The sequence below is a fragment of the Schistocerca nitens genome, chromosome 5, assembly GCF_023898315.1.
Source record: "Schistocerca nitens isolate TAMUIC-IGC-003100 chromosome 5, iqSchNite1.1, whole genome shotgun sequence".
Taxonomy (NCBI): Eukaryota; Metazoa; Arthropoda; class Insecta; order Orthoptera; family Acrididae; genus Schistocerca; species Schistocerca nitens.
In genome coordinates this window covers 456,269,021-456,286,957 of record NC_064618.1, presented here as the reverse complement: position 1 = coordinate 456,286,957, position 17,937 = coordinate 456,269,021, and the positions used below count along the sequence as shown (strand labels likewise).

Below are 17,937 nucleotides of genomic sequence, written 5' to 3'. Positions count from 1 at the left end.
AGGCTGGAAAAGGGAGCGTTACAGTCTGGGTAATGTTTTTGTGGCTTTACCTCAGTGATTTTGTCCTTCTGGAAGGCACAGGTGGATCAACTCAAGTATGCATCCACAGCTGGGGACCATGTCCACCCCTACATCCAGTTTGTTTTTCCTTGGCATGACGGAATCTTCCGGCAGGATAGTGGAATGTATCACACAGCTTGCAGTGTATGTACATGGTTCAAAGAGCACCAGGATGACTTACTGAACTCATCTGGCTAACACACTCCCAGATTGAAGACCAACTGTGTATCTGTGGGACCACATTGATCAGGCTGTTTGCATCATGACACTGGAGTCAGCATGATTCCACGTCCCTATCAGTATCTTCCAGAATCTCACTGACTCACATCCTGCATGTCTCAAAATGATCCGCACTGCAAAAGGTTGTTATTTAGGCTTTTGACAGGTGGTCTTATGTGAGTGGACAGTCTACATATTTTATCATTATCTAGATAAAAGGTTTCAAAAATCCTGTTGGCAGCATGACAAGTAGCAATCATCATTGTAAAAAGAGCTCTATTTTTAAAGCATGTAAATAATTTTTGTACAGTGATAACTGTGAATATGACCATGTAGATCAGCAGCACCTACTTATTATGACCAAGAAAGTAGTAGCTTTTCTGTTAATAGCGGAATTTTAAAGTTAGTTTCCATAGATACAAATGGTTTATAGTTGATTATCAATACAATTTCAGTTAGATTCTCACTTCGTTAATGCATACCATGATTTGTTCCATGCCACTGAAACTTTTCCTTCACCACTGATGAATGGATGTAAAGTGTGGCTGGCTGACATCTGACATAGTAAATGCTGTTTTGAGCAGCTTTTTGAATTCATGCCATGCTAGTAAACTTAAAAATTTACAAGTTACCATTTCCATGAATCAATTGATCACCAACAAGAAAATCTTAGTGTCGCCAAACAACTACAAAACTGTATCCATAAAATTTTGCAAAAAATATCAAGTTATATACTCAAAATGAGCAGGAGCAGCTAGAAATATTATTTGATTGATAATTAACTGTTATTAAACAAAATTAACTGTTACTAAACAACCCTTTATAGTGGCTTGAACTATATTTAAAACAGTTCAATTATCTGGGAAGCCACTACTTTGAAGAAAGTTATTGCATCCTCAGTTCTAAAATAGTCTTAATTTATCTCCTATTGTAAGCATATCATCTACATGACCACAGAGATTTTTATCAAAGAGTAACAATTACTAATGTCACCAAGTAACAGAGGCATGTTTACAATGAAGATTGTATATGTGCGCTGCAGCTAAAAGAAATCTTAAATCATTGAATCAAGATCACAAAATACTTTGTAGAGGAAGTTTTTGGTCACATATCCTGAATGCAACAATTTTCTGTTTTTTACATATGAAAACAGATGTAAATGGTTTGTACAATCATTGCACCTGATTCCTTATGGTATCTTGACCAAAAAATTTACCAATTAGTAAAAAAAAAAAAAAAATCCTAAAATAATTCTAACTTAACCTGAAAATTTACCATTATGAATTGAGTCTTAAACTATATCTCAAAACAAAGATGATGTGACTTACCATACGAAATTGCTGGCAGGTCGATAGATACACAAACAAACACATACATACACACAAAATTCAAGTTTTCGCAACCAATGGTTGCTTCGTCAGGAAAGAGGGAAGGAGAGGGAAAAATGTCTGCTTGTGTCTGTGTATGTGCGGATGGATATGTGTGTGTGTGTGTGTGTGAGTGTATACCTGTCCTTCTTTCCCCCTAAGGTAAGTCTTTCCGCTCCCGGGATTGGAATGACTCCTTACCCTCTCCCTTAAAACCCCCATCCTTTCATCTTTCCCTCTCCTTCCCTCTTTCCTGACGAAGCAACCATTGGTTGTGAAAGCTTGAATTTTGTGTGTATGTATGTGTTTGTTTGTGTATCTATCGACCTGCCAGCACTTTCGTATGGTAAGTCACATCATCTTTGTTTTTAGATATATTTTTCCCACGTGGAATGTTTCCCTCTATTATATTCGAGTCTTAAACTATGTGTGACAAAGAAAAACTTCATAGAAATTAAAGATTTAGCTATAAAGTACAGCTGGAATTAGATCACAAACAGTACAATAGGTTCCTTGATTGTACAGTGTAGCTGTAATAAAACTGGCCCAGAAAACAGGCGAATTACTCTTTACAGAAGTAGGTGCAAATGTCCATTATTGATAGTGATGCAGTGCTGTCCATTATACATCAGACTGTGAGACATATGTAACAAATCTGTTTTAATAACGTATTCATGTTGTGCTGTACCTCTCCTCTGTGTTCAAATTGTTTGAGATGCCTGACACTCCTTGTTTTGCTAAAGATTAAAGTCACAGATCAAGCAATGTTGAAGTTCATGAGATTTTACAGCTTTTGCTGACTACTCAACAAACATGTAAAGTTGTACATGTAGGGCGTGCTGTTGCTCCATTTTGCTGAATATATCCACTGATTCCTTATTTGGTAAATGCCCATAGCACAAATTTTATTGAAATTAAAAGAATTTTTTCTCCAAAATGAATAAACTCCAGAAAAAGTTTTAAATTATGCTCATTCTTTTTTTTTATGATCCTGTTTAAAACTGACATATTTGCCCTCAATATTGTAACTGCCTTTAGAACCAGCTTATTTTCTCTCCTAGTTAAAACCAGTGTTTTCCCTATACATTTATGTAGAATTTTGGAGAAAACCTGGTATATTACTAACAAAGGATAGTTCTGTACTTGTTTTCAGGCTCTACAAAAACTAAAATGGCAATGCTCTTAATGTCAGTTATTTATTCTTACTTAGACATGCCGAAAAATTTCTGTGAATTTTGCTTGCACTATGTATATTCCCTGCTTTACAGCATCTGTATTGTTATCACCTAATTCCCAGAGATTTGTGTTTTTTACTGGTCATTTTTCTGCTTTTTCTGACAATGCTTCAGGAACATGTTTATTTTTGCCCTATATAAGTGAATTATAAGAAGGTTTATATGCAGCTTGGAACACTATTAGTATGACCTTCCTTTTGATTGTTAGCAATGTTGTCTAATGTACCAATGGTTGGGATATGATGCCTACGCAGCATAAGTATCTGTTTCATTTACTTCATGTGTCAGTTGTTCACAGTTGTCTCTCGTGGTCCTCTCATACAGGGACCATCAAGGAAATGGCATGATTTTCACATAAGATATACACAATCAGCTTTCCTTACAAAATATTTTATTTGTTGCAATACACAGTGTCTGTTGGGAATTTCATTTTACATTCATGTTTTAAAGATCACATCACTCAGATGTTGCCCATTTATGTTTATATGTTATTATAGCCAATCCCAAAAACTCTGAGCAGCATCAATTCACATCTGATTTGGAATATGAACAAGTTCCTCAAGTTCTTCAAAGCAGTTCAGCTTGTTACATATATTCAGAACTTGATATACCCCTACAAAAAGGAGTCACATGAGCTTAGATCAGGCAAGCAAGAAGGCCAATGAAAATTATCATATCTGGGGATAGTGGCCTGGAATCTGATCCTGTAAGACAGTCATTGAATTACAAGCTGTGTGTGCTTACAAGCTGTGTGTGCAGTTGCACCATCTTGTTGAAACCATACTCTTCACACTGCCCATCTGCAAACTCGAGGTTCTGGAATGGAGAAGGTTTGGAACACCGTAATGTAGTGCTCTGAATTCATGGTCACAGTAATGTTGCTTTCCTCAAAAAAAATGGCCAATAATGACATTCTTTCCAACTGCACACTATACTGCTACTCTTGGGCTGTGTTGAGGGGACTCGTGTCACATTCGAGTGTTTTCATTACATTGGTACTTACAGTTTCATTTGTTAATGAACTTGTTTAAATGAAAGTAGGCTCCTCAACTCATGTGAAAAATCATGTTTTCATTATTTCTATGAATTCAAGCATGATTTAACAAAAGACATGGCATTGTTCATAATCATCTTCACTAAGCTGCTGATATACCTGAATTTTGTATGGGAGGTAGTATCAGTATTATAACTGAGCAGTTGGCCTCAGAGAGTGAGCTATGGCTTTCATTTGTCTGTTATGGTGGAAAGCTTAGTTCTGGTGATGTCATGACTCATGGAGCATTGTAAAATTCACTCTCATAAACAATGAATATGTGATGCAGACACAATGTGACTTTTGCTCCCATTTTAATATTCTGGTCTGCCGACCTGTTCCACTACTGTGAAAAGCACTGCTAACTTCTTAGCTGCATTAAATAGCTGCGTTTTATCTCTTGCTAATTTTTTGGAATATCTTATTAGTTCTAAAGAAACTGATGTTGATATGTTTGTCCAAACAATATATAACCACAGGGATAAAAATCTTAATGTAAGTGGTAATAAATTATCTGTATATTTATATTGGTACAATATGGATAAAAGAGGAGTTGTCACATTAATAAAAGAGGAATATAAATAAAAATGTAGACAAAGTAAATTCTTTATAGAGAAGGATATAGAAGCATGTGCTTGTGAAATTATATTAGAAAATGTAATACTTGTGATTGTTACAGTATACAGGTCTCAGTGGTAACAGGAAAATGCCAAGGTGCAATTTTGGAGGGATAAGACTTTCCTTCCTTCCAGATGGAAAAGAGTTTCTGAAACTCTGCCTCCAGGTAATGACGAGGAATGGATGACCTGGAAATCTTTGAAGAGGTTGAGATCAGGAGTGGGGAGATCAAGGTTTAATCTGGCGCGATGAGGCTACAGCACAGAAAACAATATTAAGTGTGATTGTGGAGAAGTCCAGACTATGCAGCACATGATTCATAGTTGACTGTGTCCAGCCTCCCATATTGCAGAAGACTCCATCAAGTGACAAAAAATGTATGGGAAGTGGCCAAATTTTGGTGGAAAATGTATGACTCGTGCGCCTAAGTATGTTTCTGACAAAAGAATTTAAAAAAATAGTTAATTGTGCTGTCTGTCTTAGATAAAGAAGGGATTATTAATTTGCAGTGATTTTGATGTGACTTTCTTGAAGGAGTCTGACAGAAAAAATTATCTAGAGGATCTGTTAGAGACTTATAATTTATCGTCGTAAATTTCTGTACCTGAGTTGCTCAAGACAGTAGTACCCTTATAGACAATGCATTCATTCATCACGTGGAATTATACCATCCTGGCCTGCATCTCGTGGTCGTGCGGTAGCGTTCTCGCTTCCCACGCCCGGGTTCCCGGGTTCGATTCCCGGCGGGGTCAGGGATTTTCTCTGCCTCGTGATGGCTGGGTGTTGTGTGCTGTCCTTAGGTTAGTTAGGTTTAAGTAGTTCTAGGTTCTAGGGGACTGATGACCATAGATGTTAAGTCCCATAGTTCTCAGAGCCATTTGAACCATTTTTATACCATCCTGAGGTAAACAGGGTGTCAGATCATGATGCATAGTTAATTACATTACATAACTTAGCTCCATGTATGGTTCAGAAACATTCAAAGAAAACAGTGAGGCTGATTAATGACATAACAGAATATTTTAAAGAAAGCTTGAAAAATGCTGGCTATAGTGAACTCTAAATTCACCATGTTTCTGAAAGAGTTTTTGTCCATTTTTGAAAGCAGTTTACGTTAAAAGGAAATTAAATGCAGTACCAAGAAGTTACAAAGAAACCTTGGATCATTGCAGGTGTCAGAGTACCTTCACAATGAAAAATAACCATGTTCAAGATGGCCAGAACAAATAACAACCCTGAAATTCATACTGACAAAAATTGTACAAAAATGCTATGGTATACACATGTTTTCCAAAATTGACAGATCAGATAGTAAAATCAAATCAAATTGGAATGTTATTAAAAGAGAGAGAAGGAAAGACCCATGAAGATGACTTCATTTCTGTTAAGGAGAATGGAAGCTCTGTAAAAGACATTCATATGTAGCAGATATATTTAATAATTACTTTGTAAAACTGGATAAGAATATGTTCCAAATACTTCAGAAGAAAAAGCAAAACAGTACACCAAAGAAGCAATTCAGAGGATATTTAGTGAAATAAAAATTGATCACATGTCCCCATCTGAAATAAAGAAGATCATTATGACTCTAAAAAGTAAAAGTTAATATGGGGAGGATAATACCTCCAATAAGACATTAAAAAGTTGTGTTCCTGTACTATTCTTATGTAATGCATCATTAACTCAGTGTGTTTTCCAAGACAGGTTAAAATTTGTCATTGTTAGGCCTTTCTATAAGAAAGGTGACTCTACAGACATCAATAAGTGCCATCCAGTGTCGCCCCCTGCACCATTTCCTAAAATTTTGGAATGTTTTGTCACTCATCTATGTAGTAATGAGATTCTTAGCCAATTCTAGTTTGGATTTCGAAAGGGCCACTGATTTGAGATAACTATTTATAAGTTTACTGATCACACAATAAAATCTTTAATGCAGTCAATCCCACCGCACATAAGTGCACAAGCGCACATTCAGATTCTGGGGAGTCTGCAATGCCACGCAGAGGAATTGGAGCATCTTGGAACCTCAAACAATATAAAATACAGGAAAGCAAACCACATAGAAACTTTTAATGCAAATTCACTTTTGAAAGTGGGGAAACTTAGGACTCTAATGGACACATTAAATGAACATAAAATCATCATTACAGCTGTGCAAGAGACCAGGTTCTTGGATGAGGACAGCTTTGAATCAGGGGGATTCAGGATACTTAAGGGGAAGACGGGGACAAGAGTTACAAAAAATGTTCCCCACCTCGGGACAGGTTTCGTAATTGACAAGAAAGTATTAGGCTCCATTATATGCTGTGAGTCTGCCTCTGAAAGGCTATCCACACTCACGTTTAAATTGACCAACAGAGTATATACCATTGTAAATGTTCACGCCCCTATAAGCATTAACAACAAAAAGAATAAGGAGAAGGTGGTACTATTCTGGGACAAACTAGATGACACGATGCAAAAGATCCCCAAAAAACATAGTGTCATCCTTCTCGATGATTTTAACGTCCAAATGGAGAGAGAGAGAGAAAAGGTTCAGGCTTACAGTGGGAAGATACTTGGCACTTAACAGGATGAACCAAAGTGGTATCATGCTCATCAAATTATGCCAGGTGCACAGTTTGGTCCTGAAGTCAACTAGCCTTAAGAAATTGCCAAGAAAGCAGAAGACATGGATTTCACCTAACCCTCTCCTGGGAGAATTTCAGTTAGATCACATTGTGATAAAGCGGAAATTTCATAAGGAAATCCAAAATGTTAGGGTTCTCAGAGGGGCCAACATCAACTCTGACCACTACCTATCTAAAGTGAAACTGAAGATCATCCCCAAGAGTAACTTCCATAGGAAAATCCTTGCATGAAGGAGATATGATCCAGAGAAAATAAAGGAGAAGGAGGAGGAATGGGGCAAGTTAGCCAGCGACCTAGAAGACCAGGACTGGAAGCAGATGGAGAATAGTCCTATAACCAAGGCATAGCAGCTTGGTCCTGTTACCAGGATGAAGAAGCACAGGTGGTGGAATAATGAGTGTGATAGACTACTTGATCTGAGGAAGAAGGCATCGCACATCTGGCAAACCAAAAAGGATGAGAGTGCCTGGCAGCACTTTGTGGAAACTAGGAAGATGGTGTTCAAGGAGATCAAGAAAGTTAAGAAGGCGCAAGAAGACCAACTGCTCAGGATGATAAATAATGCTAAGAACAACATGAGAAACTATTATCAGATCTTCAGGGAGAAGCTAAACAGATATGACCCCCAAATCTCCAAATTCAGGAAAAAAAGGGAACATGCCATATAGTAATAGGGGCAACTGTAAGATACTAGCAGAATACTTCAAGGAACTTCTAAACTGTGAGGAACCACACCAAAAGATGGCGTTTGATGGTGGACCGAAGTCATCCCCCAACACAGACTCTAAACGCCCATCTGTAAATGAGATCCAGGCAATACTAATGCATATGGAAAATTTCAAGGCATCAGAGAAAAATCAGATAACAGCCGAATTATGGAAGTATTGTAACAAAAATGCAATTGTTTTACTCCACAAACTTTTTGAGGAGATATGGAAGAAAGAAATCATTCCAGAGGAATGAAAAATGGCCCTAATACATCCTCTTCACAAAAAAACGCCCCAAATCTGATCCCAACAACAAATTGGGGAGTTCAAAAAATGCTTAAATGTGTGTGAATTCCTAAGAGACCAAATGGCTGAGGTCTTCAGTCCATTGACTTACACACTACTTAAACTAACTTATGTTAAGAACAACACACACAACCATGCCCGAGGGAGGACTCGAATCTCCAGCGGGAGGGACCGTGCAATCCATGACCTGGCACCTCAAACCACATGGCCACTCCACTCAGCCCAAATTGGGGAGTATCAAGCAAGGTTTAGGAAAGGAAGATCCTGCCCTGAACAGATCTTAAACCTTGCATTTTAGCATATCAGAAGCAGAGGGCGAAACCATATTTGTGAATTTTGTAGACTTCCGAAAGGCTTACGATTCCATAGACAGAGAGTCATTGCTCAATATTTTGGAGGAGTTTAGCTTGTACAGGAAAACTCAAAACATCATGAAGGAGACGCTCACAAATACATCCTCTAAAGTCAGATTCATGAGTGAAATATCGGAACCTTTTGAGATCAGAACAGGGGTCCAACAAGGGGATGGTCTCTCACCCCTGCTGTTTAACTGTGCACTCAAAAAAGTTGTGAGGGAATGGAATGCAAGAACAAGAGCGAGAATAAGACTTGGAAAAAAACACAAAGGAATCATGATTAAGTATTTGGCGTTTGCTGAATGACATGGCACTGCTCACGGAAACGAAGCTAAAGAACAAATCGCCAAGTTGCAAGATCAGACAGGGAAGATAGGACTTAAGATTTCTTATGAAAAAATGAAAATTATGACAAATATAATATATACTTCTAAGAGAATTAAAGTAGGAGCTCAAAAAATAAAGGTGGTTAGGAGTTTCAAGTACCTAGGGGAATGGATTGAATGGAACAACCTTGAAGTCCAGATTACTGAAGTCATGTTAAAGAATGGTACAGCCAAGACTGTGACCAAAGACAAAACTAAGAGGTTCCAAGTTAAGATCAACAACAGGAAACCAATTCATGTAGCAGAAGAGGAAAGAAAGAAGAGATCAGATAGAATAAAGAACTATTGGGAGAAAAAGAGAGCACAAGCATCAAGAAGTGATTGATCTGATGTACCACAAAGATGGGCGATTTGAAGTGGGGGAAAAAAAAAAATCTTTAAATGATAAAATATCACCAAGATTTATCAAAGGCATTTCATTGTGTCAAGTATGATATTCTATTAGAGAAGTTAACGTTTTATAGAATATGTAGTTCATTACGTGCCTGGTTTAGTTCTTATTTTTTTTAAATAAATGGTGATAGTTGCCCTAAGTTGTTTGAGTAATATATATAGGGATGCCACATCATCTGCATATAATGAAGGATTCAAGGAACATCATGTTGATTAAGCTGGAAAAACCAAGCAAACAGAAAAAGAGGTATAGGCCAATCACATTGCTCAGCACCATCTACAAGCTTCGCGGAAGACCCCTATACAACTGATTGAGCCCAAAAATATTTGAATCAATACCAGATGAGCAAACAGGATTTTCATCTGCTAGAAGCTGCATAGACTGGATACTCTCTCTGACAACTCATATAGAGGCAGACTATCAAAAAAAGCCAAAGAAACCTTCACCTGCTTTCATAGATTGAAGTGCAGCTTGTGACACTATCTGGAGACATGGGCTGTTGTACACACAAAATAAACCAAGTGGATTATTCCATGCAGCCATACTATCTGTCTCATTGATAATATTCTTGCAGTGAGAACTTTTAAAGTGATTTCTGGAGAAAGGATTATCACCACGAGAAGATTCAATAGCAGGTTGCCACAGGGTTCAGTCCTTGCCCTACTCTTCTTCAGTCATTATATTTCCAATGTGCCAAACACACAGTCTGCAAAATCTGGCTACACAGATGACTGGACCAGCAACACAATATGAATCATTCAAGGCCACCAAAGACTCTTGAGCTCCAACTAAAAGCTGCTGAGTAATACTCCAACTAATGAGGCTGCAGCTGAACCCAACTAAGACAGAAGTATCATGCTTCTGCCTTTGTAACTGCTCAGCAAGGAGAGAGCTTAGTGTCAATTTTGAAGGAAATGTCTGAGTTGTAACAATCACCCTAAATATTTAGGAAACACAATGGGTAGGACACGCTCTTACATGGTGTGCCTGAACAAGACTGGAAATGAAAGATTATCCATAAACCGTACGGCACCTCTTGAGGCTCCAACGCAAATACATTTCATACACCACCACTTAGGCTCATCTATTCGGTGGTGGAATACAATGCTTCTGTATGTATCAATAGCTCAGATACGAACAAGATTGATGTGATGCTAAACAACAGTTTGTTCACTATCAGCAGTACAATAAAAGACACTCCTATTGCATAGCTACCAGCCTTGAACCATATACTACCATCACAGATGCCCTGCTTAAAGAGTGTCACAAAATTAACAATAACCCTCAGTTAACCATGTCTAAGTTCATAGCTGACCTGGATCCCAGAAGACTTATACAAGAATACTAGCACTAGTCAGTGCTAAAGAGCTGATAAAATCCAACTGTGACATCCACAATGCATGCAAACCATACTGGCAAGAGCACTCCCCACCAGAATTTCAAGGTTTCATGATCACATCTCCTGCCTTCAGTCAATCACACTAAACTGCATACACTCTGACCATGGCAGAAGAACCAACACTCTCCATAAGTGGGGAAAGTCACCATTTCTAAAATGTAACTGCTTAGTCAAAAAGCAAACAACCTGACACAAAGGGGAAAGGTGTCCAAATCAAGCCCACAAGAGACCCTTCACTGACTTCCTTGCAGCGACAGTTGAGGTGATTAAGTATATCCAATGCTTAATTTATAATGGAGTTTGTTACACAGTATGCATATGTGCATATGAACTACATTAACTTCATTGTTATATGAGTATATATATACACATCACAATGTGTGCCATATAACAAATAAATAAATTTAAAGGCATCAACAGAGAAATTAACAACTGATGTTTCTGTGAGTTATTGACCAGTTTTGCACAAATGAGCTACCTAGACAGAGAGGAGAGGAGCAGGAAGAGATGGACAAAGAGAGGGGCGAGGGCAGGATGGACAGAAGGAAGAGAGGGGGGGTGGGGAGAAGATTAGAATGTATATACAATTTCCATTCATATTTAGGAATTGTGAAGCATTGTTGGCTTCACTAATCTGCATAAATAAAAATATAAATGTTCATTTGTTCGAAATCTTTAATCAGTAAAGTTCTTCACCAAGTGCTTTGAAACTTGGTGCAATGTTGCATTTGAATATGCATGTGTTTGTTTATACGTATTAGATGGCAATCTTTTGAAGAAAAATATAAATATACATATACAGGGTGTCTCTCATAAGAGACATCATGAGCATTTTCTCTGCTGTTTTGGGAGATATTTGCAAAATGTAGCTGGTGTCAGCCAAAAAAGTACTAATCAACGCATGTTTCATGCGATGTTCAGCATTGACAGAATGAGTCGGTTTGTTTCCAGTTTCAAACAAAGTGAATTTTAACCCATTAGCGCTGGAATTAATTTTTTCATGATTTTTTTTAAAAAAAATTGTGTTATTATGTCTGTAAAAGGCATAAATTACACAACAGAGTTGTTTTGACGAAAGTCATTACCGCCATTAGCGAGATATTTGATATTGCCATATGGCAACACTAGGTGCTTTCACTACCTAAATTTGTATGGATTACAACTTCAACTAAAATAAGTAGGTTATTGAAATTTCTTATTACATATACAGGTTTTGTGCAAATTTATTATTCAGTCTTCATCATACAATTGATACTTTATAACACAGTACAATTAATAATCAAAAATCAAATATTGAACTCAGCATTATTTTACATGAAATGGAATAAAACATTCAGTACACAATCCCACATTACACTTTGAACACATTGTTCTCACAATAGATTTATAGTACTTGTGTGCACACCTTTTCTTCTTCTTTCCTTCTGTGTGCTGGACGAGGTGGTCAGCCTTATCAAACCTAATTGAATCTGATATGCGGCTGTCTGAACATGCCCTTGATGCAGATGGTCTCCCGGCTCCTTTTGGTAAAGCTTCGTGGCTTTGCAAGTACACTGTTGCTACTTCTCTCTTGAAATCAAGCTGAGAAATAGTTTGGTCTCTTGCATTATTATACAAAATCCAACTGTTTTGTATGGCGACATCTAACATCCAAGTAAAGAGACACCAGTACCATTTCTTGCTTCTTATTGCAATGCGATAGCATGCTAGATTGTGATCATTCTGATCAGTACCTCCCATATATATATTATATTTGGCTACCAGTTTTGGTCTGGGAATCATTATATTTCACTTTTTTAGTTGCAAGAATCTCTTGACTTGGCCAACTTCTTGTGCACCACATGAAGAAGAGATCATTGTGACAACTGAGTTGTCCAGCCACCGCACATACAATAATCCATCATTCTTCTCTATTGCTGTCTCAAAATATCCCTGATCTTTCTTGGAAAATAATTTTGAGGCTCAACAAACACATCACCTTCAATAAACATCATTATAAAGAATCTCCAGCACCTCAGCAAGCGAGAAACCTCTTCTAAAACTACTGAGTACAAGCGCCTAGCGTTGCCATATGGCAACACCGATGTTCAAACGGCCTAAATGAACATAATTTATTTCACAGCAAGCAGTAACCTCCAAAGAATATATATTTGAGTATTTAAAGCACAACCATACTAAAAACCAAATTATATATCGTAAGTTACTAAAACATACTTACTCGAACTTATACTCCATTTTTCTTCGTCATTCAGCAAACGACAACTTCCAACACTGCTTATGCCGCAGAATTTAAATGTATTGTTAAAACTGTTGCATTGTAGTGATCTTTACAGTCTTGCGGAACAGAATCCAGTGCTGCCAACACTCTCGCTTAGTTGATGTCATGGAATCAACGATTTTAAAAAAGTGTTACAAACGTTGCCATATGGCAACGCACGGCGCTAATGGTTTAAATTAGAATTTTATGTGCCCTTTCAATAGAGCATTACCATATTAGTTTAGTGTGATATTCGTTTTACCAATAAATAATAATAGTAACAGTAAAACATGAAGAAGAACTAGTACTCCAGCAATGACAGAGGAGCACCCTTCTACACGGTGGTAGCAGCCAGGGCAAGGCTGTTGCTGCTGGAGTACTCATTATTCCTCATGTCTTACTGTCACTGTTGACAGATATCTGTAAAATGAATATCACACTAGACTAACCTGGTACTGCTCTTTCGAATAGGTACCTTTAAAAATCATTTTGTTTGTAACAGGAAATAAAACAATGCTTTCCATCAACACTAGGTGTTGCGCGAAAGATGTGATGAACAGCTACATGTTGCAAAAACAAAATAGCAAATATCTGCTGAAACACCAGAGAAAATGTGCCTGATGTAGGAATGGACATAGAGATTGGGAATAGGAGATTAGGGTGTATATCCAATTCCCATATGTATTTAGTAACTGCAAAGCATTGCTGAGTTGCTAGTGTTGAATATATAGACATCTGCAAGATGTGTTGTGCCTTGACCACAGGTGATGCCAAATATTAAATTTACACCACACAATCACTCCAAATTTTGTATTATAAAGATTTTGGATTATTCTGAATTATAAAATATTAACTTTATTGTAATGAATATAATAGAGGGAAACATTCCACGTGGGAAAAATATATCTAAAAACAAAGATGATGTAACTTACCAAACGAAAGCATTGGTATGTTGATAGAGACACTAACAAACACAAACACACACACAAAATTCAAGCTTTCATAACCCACGGTTGCTTCATCAGGAAAGAGGGAAGGCGAGGGAAAGACGAAAGGATGTGGGCTTTATGGGAGAGGGTAAGGAGTCATTCCGATCCCAGGAGCGGAAAGACTTACCTTAGGGGGATAAAAGAAACAGGTACACACATATCCATCCGCACATATACAGACACAAGCAGACATATGTATACCTGTCCTTTTATCCCCCTAAGGTAAGTCTTTCCGCTCCTGGGATTGGAATGACTCCTTACCCTCTCCCTTAAAACCCACATCCTTTCGTCTTTCCCTCTCCTTCCCTCTTTCCTGATGAAGCAACCATGGGTTGCGAAAGCTTGAATTTTGTGTGTGTGTTTGTGTTTGTTAGTGTCTCTATCAACATACCAACGCTTTTGTTTGGTAAGTTACATCATCTTTGTTTTTAGATAACTTTATTCACTTTGTTCATTAATCAATGAGGAAATTTCTCTCATAAGACCAGTATGTCTTCCGGAAATAACAGTATCTTTGTTTTTAGATAACTTTGTTGTAACTTTTTTAGTGTGTCATTCTTAGATTAGATTAGATTAGTTTTTCGTTCCATAGATCTGTGATGAGGAGATCCTCGTGGATGTGGAACATGTCAATTTTTGTTTTAAACTGAAATAACAATACTAATAGTATGAATGTATACAATACATCATTTGTTTCTATTCTCACTCACCTATTGTGCAACAAACAGTATAAAATTGCAAGAAATATGTTGAATTAAGTATGTAGATACCTTGTGAATGGCTGCTTGCTGTAACTGTTCTGTTCCTTCAATAACACGTATGGTGGTTTCTTCCACATTGGCTTCAATGTTGTCAACATTCTCACTTTGTTCATTAATCAATGAGGAAATTTCTCTCATAAGTTGATTGATGACCAGTATGTCTTCCTGTAATAACAGTATATCTAATACAAACTTTGTGTTCATGAACTACAGGTCTGCTTATCAGTTGTTAGCAGATCAAGAGATGTACAAAGAGTGTAAGGAATCACAAATTTGTAGAACCTGGCGCTTTTCTGTATGGAAAAAATATGACTTTCTAAAAGTTTAGTCACAAATTAAACCCACTATTGTAGTTTGTCTCATTCACAGTAGTGCGAGAAAGGTGCAAATTATGAAAAGCAATGCCAGTGACCACCAAAAATTCTGTGTTACCTTCAGCACACTCACAAACTGAAAATTGCACATTTTTGTGTATGTGTACCTGTAGTTTTTGAACTTCTTGTTCTTGTTCCTCTACAAAACGGAGTTTCAGTTCCCATTCCTGCAATCGGATCTGTTCATCTTCAACATCATTTTCATGTTCTAATCTTGGCTCTGAGTATTGTCCTATAACACAAATAATAATAAAGTTCAATCATGCTATCTATGCCTCTATGCAAAAAAAAATCATATTCATGTACGATTCACAGCATGGCTTACACAAATTTTCTGAAGAAATTACTAATACAGTGCATCTGAACAAATTCTATTAATGCAGGGTAATGCTAATGTATTATATAAATTTTGTTGTTTTTGATCCAACTGCTTCACTAATTTATGAATAAAATGCATAGTAATATAATTTTACTTAAATATTACAGAGACTCCTACATAGTCGGTTATAATTGGCTGCATCCATCATGTTGTTTTGATGTTGATTTAAATTAGTAATTTCCTTGTGTTATCCTTTGACCATATTAATAGTGCTGTTATTGAAAACTAACTTTTTGATTTCAGACAAAAATCACACATGAATGAATATAATAGCAGAATATCTAAAACACTGTAAGTATAATGATTTTTTTTAGATTTGAAGGCAGTTTTCAATAAATTAAGTAAAAAAAAAAAAAAAAAGAAGAAGAAGAAGAAGAAGAAGAATCTGCAAACCTTCTGTATCTGAGCCTGATGTAATTTGGTTCTTTTTCTTTTCTCTTATAATTTTCTGTGTATTATGGAATTCTTTGCATATCACCATAAATTCATCTGACAGCCGCTTCAACTGCAGTTTCCATTTTCTCTGGAAATTAAAGTTAATCATATTGTACAAGCTTTGATTAAAAAACTTATACCACAGAAGTTCTTGTAAAATAACATAAAGAATAGACTTCAGGCTGTCTAAAGATGAAGTGTATGAAACTACAAATAAATGAAAACAAAGAAAATATCATTTCATGAGTCAGGTTAGGAAAGCAAAAATTTATATGATTAATCACAAGAAGGGGAGTGGAACAAAATAGATAAAATTCCATGTTGTTGAGCACCATAGTAGCAACAGCAATACAAGTGAGAGAAATTAATAAAATTTCAAAAGTAAAAGTACTGTTATGATAGCTATACATTTTAAGATACTATAAATGGATGCAATTTTCGTGTAATATAAGTAATGATATTGGGCTATAATAATTGTGATTGCAGTATGAACTTTGAGTGAGGGAAACTCTCAGAAGAGTTATGTAACATGTTCTTTGATCTTAATACTATGATTTTTGAGCAGCAGATCTCATGATATCTTTGGGAATAAAAACAATGGGCATGTCAGCACAACGTTATGCTATATGTTCATTGTTACTCCCTGTAATTATCAGTCAAAAAGCTGTTGTAATGTTGAAATAGTAAGATTTTTTTTTTCTGCTGAGTGAAGCAGTAATAAGCATGCCTCTGATGTGATAGGACATACTTTTGTATTTTGGGCGAACAATGTAGTCTCGGCTTTGTTAATGTGAAAATTCAAAAGACTGTATGATATACAGAAATGTGAAAAAATACATTAAAATAACAACAAAAATTCTGCAAGGAAAAGCTTATTTATTTAGATCAATTCAACCATGATGACATAAAATATGAGAATTTCAGCTTCAAGAATAAGACTCGTAGGCAAGAAGAACTGGAGCCACCTCTACACACAAAGCTAAGTAAACTAGAAAGTTTATTGTTATCTTTGCTCCCATCAAATTTATCATAAAAGGCTTTGCTTACTGTGGACAACAACTGGATATAGGAAGGTGGGAGGGATAACAAAGTACACATTAAAAAAAAGTGACAAGCAAGTAATAGAAACTTAATCTCCCCACTTTATTAACAACAAACTATCACTGTACCACATATGCCATTTGAATGTAACTAAGTGAATGAGAAAGAAAGTAACTACTTCACAAAAGCTGCTGCTTGTAAGACTCCTGCCACACTGCCTTACTTCAATGATAATTACCCTTCTCCATCTTGATAATGGATTGTTTCATCACTAGTATTATTTAATGATCAGTTGAGTGAAGTGCATTAAGCACAATGGATTGAGATACCACTATTCATTTATTATTCCTTTTTTGAGAGGTTTTACTGAAACAAAGTAATGAAATCATGCCATGAGCTTCAAATAAAACTTCAGGTTTCATGAGTCTTTCAGTCTTGGTTGGAATTCCCTAAGTGTGAATTACTGTTTAATATTCTTCCAACATGCAACCTTAAAATTAAGTACACTACTTGCTTTTCTATGACCAGGAGTTTGCAACCAACCACACCTGAAGACTCCACATTAATGTCTACCATGCTGGTGTGTGCTCAAAAACAAGCAATCACAAAACTCACTATCGAACCCAGAGATGCTTGACCAACCAGTGTTGCATCTCCAGGAGGTTGTATTTATTCTCATATAAATCAAGATGCAGCAACAGTAACCTCACATACTTCCACAGGTATTTTAATAGCTCCTGCTTATCTCTTGCTTATAGAATATAGATTAATATTTTCTTGATTGCAGTGGTATTTAAAAAAACAGTTACCTATAGCTAACAGAACTTAATAAGCTTTGAATCTAGATATTCAGGTAATCTGTGAAAAAGACTGCCTGAAGATGTATGTTTTTAATTTCCTTTTGAATGGCTTAGGATTAATGTTAGAAGGGAACATGTTGAATATCGTAGCACCAGAGTGCATAACTCCATTCTGAACCCTGGACAAGGA

At 36.6% G+C, this 17,937-nt stretch overlaps 1 protein-coding gene across 1 annotated transcript in view; it reads right to left on the bottom strand.

The window, feature by feature from the left end:
• Positions 1-3,408: 3,408 nt before the first annotated feature.
• LOC126260526 (syntaxin-7-like) overlaps positions 3,409-17,937 on the bottom strand; it is a 56,827-nt gene continuing 42,298 nt past the window's right edge. The window contains exons 6-10 of the mRNA XM_049957858.1: positions 15,865-15,994; positions 15,200-15,324; positions 14,728-14,883; positions 3,613-3,697; positions 3,409-3,494 (exon numbers count right to left, since the gene is read on the bottom strand). Of these exons, the coding sequence (XP_049813815.1) occupies positions 3,409-3,494; positions 3,613-3,697; positions 14,728-14,883; positions 15,200-15,324; positions 15,865-15,994 (582 nt within the window). The remainder of the gene's footprint in view (positions 3,495-3,612; positions 3,698-14,727; positions 14,884-15,199; positions 15,325-15,864; positions 15,995-17,937) is intronic.